The sequence below is a fragment of the Eriocheir sinensis genome, chromosome 14 (assembly GCF_024679095.1).
Source record: "Eriocheir sinensis breed Jianghai 21 chromosome 14, ASM2467909v1, whole genome shotgun sequence".
NCBI classification, from domain to species: domain Eukaryota; kingdom Metazoa; phylum Arthropoda; class Malacostraca; order Decapoda; family Varunidae; genus Eriocheir; species Eriocheir sinensis.
The window spans coordinates 9,606,114-9,616,113 of record NC_066522.1 but is presented as its reverse complement, the minus strand read 5'-3'; the positions used below and the strand labels follow the sequence as shown (position 1 = coordinate 9,616,113).

The following is a 10,000-nucleotide window of genomic DNA, read 5'->3' as shown; positions in this document are numbered from 1 at the left end:
CAGCTCTTCAAAATATTCCGTCCATCTTTCTGCAATTATCTCTGGGTCAAGTAGAGTCTTTCTATCCTTATCATTCACCGCATATGTAAAATCCACATATCCCGTCTTGTAGTTTTTTGCCATACTGTACAATAATTTAGTTGTATCTCTGCTGCCCCCCAATAAATCCTTAGCAACTGTAACCCTCTTATTTCCTTTTGCTTTCCTTTTTATTCTCTCACAAGTGTTTCTATCTTCCACACATTATTCTTTGTCCTCTTGTTGCCTAGTTTTCATTCATTTTCTAAATGATTTCATTTTCATATTTACTGCCTCCTTGTCCTGTTCATTACACCATGCTGTGCATTTTGGCCCCTGCAACTTTTGTTATCTAAGTTATTTTTTCTTTTATATATCTCCAATCTTCTTCAACATCTAGTTCTTCATTTTCATTTGTTGGTGTGTCCTCTGCTATTTTTCCCCTTAGGTTTTCTTTAACTTGATTTATTTTAAGATTTTCAGTTTTTACTTATTTTGTTTTCTTCTTTGCTCTCCTTTTTGATTTCTGAATCTTGATTTTAACAAGGATCATTCAATGATCAGAGTCGAGTGTGACTGATGGTACTGCCTTCACAGCAGCAAATAGATTTTCGTTGTTGGTTACAAACTAATCAATCTTTGAACATTCTGTGTATTGCTGTTCTATTTCATTCCATTCAAAATTCAAAAGACAGAAAGCAAAGAAAATTAACTTATTCTTCTGTATAAGGACTACTACACCAGCTGGGTCCCGAGGAAAGCCGCGACTCCCTAACAGCCCGCTGCAAGGCCTTGAAGCGTGGCACCATAGCTCCAACGCCCGGAGGAGCACCGCCACTGTTTCTTTCACCTTCGTGAGAACTCGACTCACTCCTACACACCAAGATGAAACTTCAGGGTGTTAACTTCCTCGACGGTGCTCCAGCCACACACCCGAGGCTCGTGGACAGCCCTCACCAACACAACACCAGCAGCCCTCTCGGAGATGCCGCGTCTCTGTATCCACAGTCCTCCAATTCGGCCACTCACTCACCTGCCCACCTGGACCACGCGAATTTCCAACAACATAACACCAGTAGCCCCTTCGTAAGTGCCGTAGCCCTGGACCATTGCACCTCGGATTTGAACATGCTGCAGCCACACCTGGACGATGCGAATTACCACCAACATAACACACTGCAGCCTCACTTGGACCACGCCTACGTACAAACACACAACACCAGCAGTCCCCTCAGAGGTGCCGCGTGCCTGGAACCGCACGCCTCCAGTTGGGCCACCCCGCAATCCCACCTGAACCAGGCGAACTTCCAACACCACGCCAGTAACCCCTTCGGAGGTGCCACGGCTCTGGACCATTACACTTCCCATCTCCACTCACCACAGAACCTCGTGATGGAGGCGCAGCAGGCTGGGTTCACTGAGGCTCCCCACCCTCCTCCCAGCACCCAGGAGAAGCTTAACGACGTGACTACCTGGGGGATTGACAAAATCCGGGAAGTGGCAATGCATTTTTGTAAGAACCCAGAAGTCCTGGCAGTCTTCGACCTTCAAGACCCAACAAATTCCAACAACGGTAGCGACGACGACGAAGAAGAGATGGGTATGTATGGAGGGGTAAACCTCGAGCATGACCCTCGACAAGTTGACCCTGCAGGCACAAGCCACGCACCTCCGCCTTCTGGGGGCGCTGGTTCTCGTGGACGCAGGTTGAGGGTGCACGAATGGGGGCCTCAGTCAGACCCGGAAAAGGAAAAGCGGCGGAAAGATGCTGTGCGTCAGTGGCAGCAGCGCAAGAAAGAAAAGGATGGTTTTAAACAGCTTGAGAAAGACCTTCAGAACCAGAGGAAGGTCGTGAAAGCCCTGAGAAGGGAGGCGAGTTATCTACAACAGGTCCTGCAAAGGCATGAGCACAAGGAGGCTCAGCAAGGCTGCCTCAACTTGCTCCTGAAGCTCTCCTGACCTTGATTACGTAATAGTAAAAAAATTCCTTCCACCCGCAAGTAGCTGTGCTGATACTTAGGCCATTTTTTTGTGTGTGAGAAAATGTTTGAAGCTGTGTAACTGTAAAGTCTTTGTCATTCTTTATGAACACGTCTGGTGAATGAATGTTGTGTTTCGGTTCCCCGGCAGAGTCTTTCTCTTACCGCAACCTTTTCCTGCGAACGGCCTTTGTGTCCAGAGGTTAGGCAAGAACCCTGAATATCGACGCTGTGTCCGCCGTTCCTTGTGCTTTGAAATAACTTACACCTAATTTTTCCTGTGTGACTAAAGACAGTTTAGACTCTAGAAGGAGGTTATATGATACAAATGCTCCTTGAAGACTCGCGTTCCATCTTAGTAAAGGAGATGCTCCATATATTAGATGAGTCACTAGAAATACCTCTGGCCAGATGAAACATAAAGGATCTTATTGAGATTGTTTGCATATATGAGTTTATTTAGCTTTTATTGGCAGTCTTAAGAGTTTTATTCTTTTAATTTTTGTTTTATGTCTTTGTTGCTTATGTTTTATAAGATCTCATCGTACGTAGTTTTTATATGCATTGCCTTATAACACTACTGTACTTATTTGGAGAAATAAAGCGTTTGATTTGATTATAACCTGATTTATTAGTTCAGCACGTAATCAATCCATGTAAAGTGAATAGATGGCATAACAGTCTGCTGTACAGAACTGTGTTTTACTTCATTGTCCCAAGGACTATTGGAAACGATATTGGAAATTAAAAGCTGTCGATCATGGGAGAGCAGGAAGTCCGATGCGTACCACACGGTGCCCATGGAACAATGGAGTTCCTTTTATAATTCCTAAAGCTGCGCGTCCGTGCTGACCCCCTGCCTGCCCAAACTCTCGTCTCTGTCTTTCAACATCTATCTTCTCTTCCTGCTGGAAATACGCCTACATACAGCCTGTGCCTGAGAAGGTTGACCGCTCTATCACTTCAAACTATTCCGTACAATAGCTGCACGTTCTTGTGTTTCTAAAGCTTATGAAAAAATCCCTAAGAGGAATGTTCGTAACGATCTATCCATTTCTAACATTTTTCCTGATCAACAGTACTATTATTATTATTATTATTATTATTATTATTATTATTATTATTATTATTATTATTATTATTATTATTATTATTATTATTATTATCATTATTATTATTTCATAGAATCAGTAACTTTTGTAGATAATTCAGACCAGATATGAAAATTATAGTGTAAATATCATGTAAATAATAATAACAAAGGTGAAGTTTATCTGATGAAGTGTAGCTATTCACCTTCACAGTTCTTGGAGGATGAAAGTAAGCACTTGGCACCGTGTAAAATAATAAACTTGTAAGTTACACCCAATCATTAACAAATTCCTGATCTTTTTACCGCCGTGACGTCACAATCTATCAGCTAATCCCGCCGTGTATCTACTTTAGCCTGTTTTTTCCTGTGTTCCATGACTACCTCACCCTGCCTGTGACCTTCTACTCTGTCTCATTCTTATACTGTCCAGATCTTCATGGAAAAATTTACAAGCATCTTATTGATTGTTTAATTTCTTTCGCTACCAAGCTCTGGAACAGCCTTTCTGTGTCTGTATTTTACGGGCGGGCAACCTCCGACCTGCGGGCCATATCCGGCCCACGAAGACCTAGCGTCCGGCTCACCACCCTGCTAGGCATTAACATTGCATTCCGGCTCGCGAAACCCTAGAAAATATCCTGCTAAACAGCATATGCTGGCAAAAGCTGTTTGGCAACCATTTGCTCCTCGCCTCACTCCACAAGAGTTGCCAGGTCTGTCCTTTTGAAAACAATCTTTTCATTTTGAGATCTGGCTGTGCTATTTAATTAAAAAAAAAAAAAAAGACAGGCCGTAACTTAACGTGGGGCTACGTTTTCCCGTGTGTGCGACATGAAGCTGGAGATCACCACTTTCCTCCATCAGAAGAATCTTCCTCACGCTGAGCACTGTGACTCTCCATGGCTCGTTCGCTTGGCTCTACTTATGGACATCACTGCGTCTGATGTTAAGTTTGCGTATTTTCCTTGCGGGAGGAATTTGCCTTCCGTTTCACAGGAGTCAGGCTGCTGGCTAAGGACATCAAGTTCATCGCACCCTTTGACTTCCCTGTTGACGATCCCCCTACCCCACTGCAGATGGAGTTGGTGGAGCTACATTGCAACGATGAACTCGGTGCAAAGTCCCGTACCTCTTCTCCAATGACCTCCCTGCTAATAATTTCCCAAAATACATTGTGCATGTTTAACGCATCGAAGCCATGTTTGGAAGCATCTATTGAAGCGAACTGCTCATTACCAAAATGAAGGACACAAAGTCTCGACTTCGCCCTCAACTCTCGGACCTCCACCTCAATGACATTATTCTGTTGTCTACCTAATCCATCGAGCCAGACATTGAAACCCTTCTCATGGCAAGCAGTACTAATCTGTATGTTTTTATTTTTTTAACTTTTCACTTGTTTTACGTTCGGGTTATTGTTTCTCACTTCGACCCGCGGCCTGCACCCAAAAGTCTCTTCTGGCTCTTGCTGAATTTGACCGTCTTTTTTTCCTTATTCAGCTACACTCTTTTATAAGAACAGCGCGTAGCGATGCGTTACCCGTGACGTCACTTATGGCGATGTGTGATGACGTTTTGGTGACGCCTTACCGTCTGTCACCCTTGTACAGATGTGTCGTGACGCCACTGGTGACACTGTTTCCGGCGGTACGTTCAGCAAAACGAAAGGTTCCACCGCGCCTTACGTCTTACGTTTTCCATTTACTTCCCAACTTAATATTATTTATGTTATTTCTTATTCAGTGTTACTCTGAAAGGCAAGTCATATATTAAACATTTTTCTTTTATTGTGTCACTCGACGTAAACTTTTGGATAATGGTTTTCCTCCATATTTATATTTCAATCTTCACATTAGCTATTTTATGTGGTTACCTTCTTCAGCCATATAGTGTATTGCATTCAGAATTGTTTTTGAATCAAGATATTTCACTGGCCAAAACACAGATACTAAAGGTACTTGGCAACATTGCGTGCGGGAGACGAGCTGGGGAGTGGGGGAGGGCGGGCGGTTTGGTCTGTTGTCTGTGTCTGAGCAAAAAATACGACAGACCACGAGGACCGATAGTCGGATAGTGCTGTGATTGTGCTGGAGGATGTTGGGTGAGGAAAAGAGGACAAAGATGTGACAAATAATGAAAATCTCGGACAGAATAAGCAACAGAAGTAAGTATTCAATTTTGTTCTCTTCCTTTACCCTTCCCATCCCTTCCCCTTCCCCTCCCCCTCCCACGTTGCCTCTCAGTGCTCTTTTTCTCTTTCTTCTCTATTTTTTTTTCCCTTTCATCTCAGTATGTTACTTATTATCATTATTATTATTATTATTATTATTATTATTATTATTATTATTGTTATAGGTGTTTTCAAAATTATTACCGTGTTTGTACTGGGTCTCTCACACGCAACGCACATAGGACTTTTAAAAGCTTTGGCCGTGTCTGCAACGTGATACCATCCTGGCCTCTGAGTTGTTGTTTGTCTATTGGATGTTTTCCTTTACTCTCAAGGATCTAAGAGAATGTCAAAAAATTTAATACTGTTATTTCCATTGCACTCGACTCACAAAATAGTATCTTCTCGTTTTGAGCCAACAGTTTATCCTTACTGCACTGTGGTATAAATGTGTCCATGATGTGGGAAGAAAGAATATAATGTAAAGTTTCTCCTCATGTTTTATGACAATACCTCGTCATTTTTGTTGTATCATATCGTTCCATGTGCGAGTAAACTGTGAGATATGACTTTCTTTTCAAGTGACGGATCTTTGAGTATGGCTTGAACCTCACACCACACCCACTCACACCCGGGGGCCAGGACACAACCCCCGACTGTAACCCAGCACCCGTTCACTGCTGGGTAGACGAGGGACACTGATTGAAGGAGAATGCCCATTAATCCTCACTTCACCTGGGAATCGAACCCAAGACCTATCAGTTATTAAGTGAGCGTGCAGGCTGTTGCGCAATAGAGATCCTTGTGTGTGTGTGTGTGTGTGTGTGTGTGTGTGTGTGTGTGTGTGTGTGTAAGGATGGATACGAGAGAGAGAGAGAGAGAGAGAGAGAGAGAGAGAGAGAGAGAGAGAGAGAGAGAGAATGGGAGGGAGATTGGGGTATAAATTGACGTGTTTATATTGGAGTTAGCGAATCGGTAAATTTGTTCCTCTGACTTACTCTCAGTTTTCGTTTCTCTCAGCATTAACTTATCTCTTCCTTCTCCTCCTAATCCTCCGCCTCTTCTTCTCCCTTCTCCTCCTAATCCTCCGCCTCTTCTTCTCCCTTCTCCTAATCCTCCGCCTCTTCCTCCTTCTCCTCCTGCACCACATTTGTCTTCTAAATCCCTCCTTATCATTATCTCGCCTCCTTTTTTTATTGGTCTCCTCTACAGCATCCACGTTTATCTTTCTCCTCCTTCGCTTACTCCTTTGCTTTTGTTCTCCTTTTTATTGTTCTTTCCATCTATATTTTTTTCATAATTGTCTTTCCTCAGTCACTGTCTGTATATTTTTCCTCCTCTTCCTCCTTCAAATCTTCTTTTCTTCTTGCTCCTCCATTTTCATCTCCCATCTTCCTCCTCACCAACACTACCTTTCCTCCTCTTCCTCCTCCTACTCCTCTTTATCCTCCTCCTCCTCCTCCTACTACTACTACTCCTCTTTATCCTCCTCCTCCTCCTCTTTGAGTCTCCCTGATTTACCTCACTGTTTATCGAGATCTTTTTAGGAAGAGTCACGTCCACCCGAAGATTTATTGAACCCTTGATGCAAAGGACCAGTAATTCCTCTCTTCTCTCTCTTCTCTCTCTTCTCTCTCTCTCTCTCTCTCTCTCTCTCTCTCTCTCTCTCTCTCTCTCTCTCTCACACACGCACACACACACACACACACACTCTTTTTTTTTTTATTGGCTAAGGAGAGTTTAACTTTGTCCAAGAAAACGAAAACAGCTTACCTTTTACCTTCCGTTGACTGCACTTTTTTTTGTCTAAAATGAGAGTTTTGATTTTATATGACACTTTTCCTGACACGTTCAGAGATAGATATAGATAGATAGTTAAAGTAGATAAATAGAGCACCACAGACGATGACAGCGCGGACGATAGACACAGACAGAGAGGAAGACAGACACAGACAAGCGGAAAGAGGAGGAGGAGTACGAAGAGGAAGATATATAGACAGCGAGGGAAACACAGAGTTCAGGAGGATCCTCGCTGCGTCTTAAAGAAGGAAGGAGCGAGAGAAAAGACTAAAGAGAAGCCGCTTTTGCTGATGACAGGTGAACGAGAGAGAGAGAGAGAGAGAGAGAGAGAGAGAGAGAGAGAGAGAGAGAGAGAGAGAGAGAGAGAGAGAGAGAGAGAGAGAGAGAGAGAGAGAGAGAGAGAGAGAGAGAGAGAGAGAGAGAGAGAGAGAGAGAGAGAGAGAGAGAGAGAGAGAGAGAGAGAGAGAGAGAGAGAGAGAGAGAGAGAGAGAGAGAGAGACACGCCTTCTAACTAGACCAGCGGTCGGCAACCTGCGGCTCTTTCAAGAGACATCAGTGGCTCCTGCCAGGTGGCTCCTGCCACCTACTTAAAAACTTCCAAATTATCGCAGAAAATGAGAGCATACGCTCCAGGCATTGAGCAGCTCTCCAAAGAAACTCAGGAGCAGAAGTCACATAGAAGTTTAAACCCGGCATGGTGACCAGATATATTAAGTACAGTTGGCATGTTGTTTAAAAGTATGTAATACTTGTGCAGTCGGGGTAACTAGCTATAAACGATTGACACTATGTTGGTGACATCATATGAAATTAATGGAGGGGCATCATAAATAAAATAGTTTATTTTATGACAGCTGCTTTTATATGCAGAAAAGCAGTCCTGCTGGAGCCATAATAATATTAATAATAATAATAATAATAATAATAATTATTATTATTATTATAATTATTTTTGTTTAGTGTAATTTACTGTCTTGTCTTATCTGTTGGTATATTATCTAGCTCCCATATGGAGGAGGAGATATTAATGTTTCGTAATTTTCATTTACACTGTACACTGCGGCTCCAGCAGGACTGCTTTTCTGCCAAGTTTGCAGAAATTGGCTCTTCTAGAATTATGGGTTGCCGACCTCTGAACTAGACACTCATTTAAACGGGTGGAGGAAACATTTTTATCCTTAAAGGAACATGGAGTGCCGGATACATTTAATGAGGGAATGAACCTCCAACTCCTCCTCTTCCTCCTCGTCTTCCTTCTCATCATCGTCGTCACCTTTCTCCTCCTCCTCATCATCCTCTTAAGAGACGCACTCAGAGTCTGTTGGCAAGGTCCAGATTTGTAACTAAGTTTCTGTTGGTTGTAAAAAGGAAAAGGAAAAAGATAATAAGTGTCCAGCGTTCTATTTATATTTGGAAGTCCTTGGGTCTGTCTTGGGGTGCGTGTGGGTGGCTGTCTGTGGGAGCAGAGTGCGTGTCTGACAGGGTTGGAGAACTGGGTGGAAGTCTGAGAGTTTGGCTTTGAGTGCATGGTGGGTGGTTTACTCTACCTGCCTGAATTGCTTGTCGGAGAGTATCTTAGAAGGACAAAATTAAGTTTTAGTGAAATGTGTAATTAGTATTTGTATGCTAATTATACCTTACGTTCATGAATGTGTGGAAAGAAGTGTGATAAAAATGAAAAAAAAGTTTTTTTTTTTTATTGCTAATACGGAAAAATACAAACAAAATAATGGACCGTATTGGCTATACAGGCAGCGCCACATGTGGCCACTCAACTCAAAGCTGTCCTTTCCATAGACTTCAAGTTATAGACTAGAGTTCGTCTGAGGCTGTCTCAGGGATACACGGCCATGGTGCCGCCATCGCTCCAAGCCCATGACTGCACACACTTCACTTCTACGCGATTTCAGTTTTTCTCCATGTCAAATAGTAGAGTCAGGAAATCGGGTAAAAGTAAAGTGTGTGCAGTCGTTGGCTTGGAGCGGTGGCGGTACCAAGGCCTTGTGTCCTGGAGGCAGGCAGCCTCAGACGCACTCTAGTACAGAACTTGAAATCTATGGAAAGTACTGCTTTGACAGTTCACCGACTGGCTACATGTGTCGTTGCCTGTATAGCCAATACGGTCCAATGTTAACAGAGTAAAAATGCCGTTAATTGGAAGCAATAAGCACAGACATATAGTACATGAATAACTGTTCGAAAAAAAATTCGTGAGTCCTAAAACATTTAAAATAAATGAAATGTTTATTAAATGCTTATCACCAGTTTACCATTATTAAAATGAAAAATAATAAGCCAATTAATTAAATGATAAAAGTAGACCTCCTAACTGACATGTTATTTTTTATTTGAAAAAAAAAAAGCGCCCTGGGTACTGCAAACACACACACACACACACACACACACACACACACACACATGTAAATAAGGAAAAGAAAAAATAACAGAGAAAATGGAAATATGACGAGAGAGAGAGAGAGAGAGAGAGAGAGAGAGCGAGAGAGAGAGAGAGAGAGAGAGAGAGAGAGAGAGAGAGAGAGAGAGAGAGAGAGAGAGAGAGAGAGAGAGAGAGAGAGAGACCGCAGCGGCGGGCCGTTGCCCGCTCATCGACATTTTTGTATTAAATTGCACTATGTAAGATGTAAAAAGAAAGAAAGAAAAGAGAGAGAGAGAGAGAGAGAGAGAGAGAGAGAGAGAGAGAGAGAGAGAGAGAGAGAGAGAGAGAGAGAGAGAGAGAGAGAGAGAGAGAGAGAGAGAGAGAGAGAGAGAGAGAGAGAGAGAGAGAGAGAGAGAGAGAGAGAGAGAGAGAGAGAGAGAGAGATGAGCTGGAATTATGCACGAGAAAATGGAGAAAGTAATTTAAGTGTCAGATTAATTAAGTAATACGAAAGAAAGGGATTAAGCAAGCCCCGAGGTGGGAGGGTGAAAGAGATAAAGAAG

General features: G+C 42.8%; 2 protein-coding genes across 3 annotated transcripts in view; one reads left to right on the top strand and one right to left on the bottom strand.

Annotated features, from left to right (window-relative positions):
• Window positions 1–2,634, top strand: part of LOC126998422 (uncharacterized) — a 4,439-nt gene extending 1,805 nt beyond the window's left edge. The window contains exon 2 of the mRNA XM_050860087.1: window positions 749–2,634. Within this exon, the coding sequence (XP_050716044.1) occupies window positions 904–1,977 (1,074 nt within the window). The 5' untranslated portion in view covers window positions 749–903 and the 3' untranslated portion in view covers window positions 1,978–2,634. The remainder of the gene's footprint in view (window positions 1–748) is intronic.
• Window positions 1–10,000, bottom strand: part of LOC126998421 (formyl peptide receptor-related sequence 6-like) — a 68,242-nt gene that overhangs the window by 43,432 nt on the left and 14,810 nt on the right. The window lies entirely within an intron of this gene.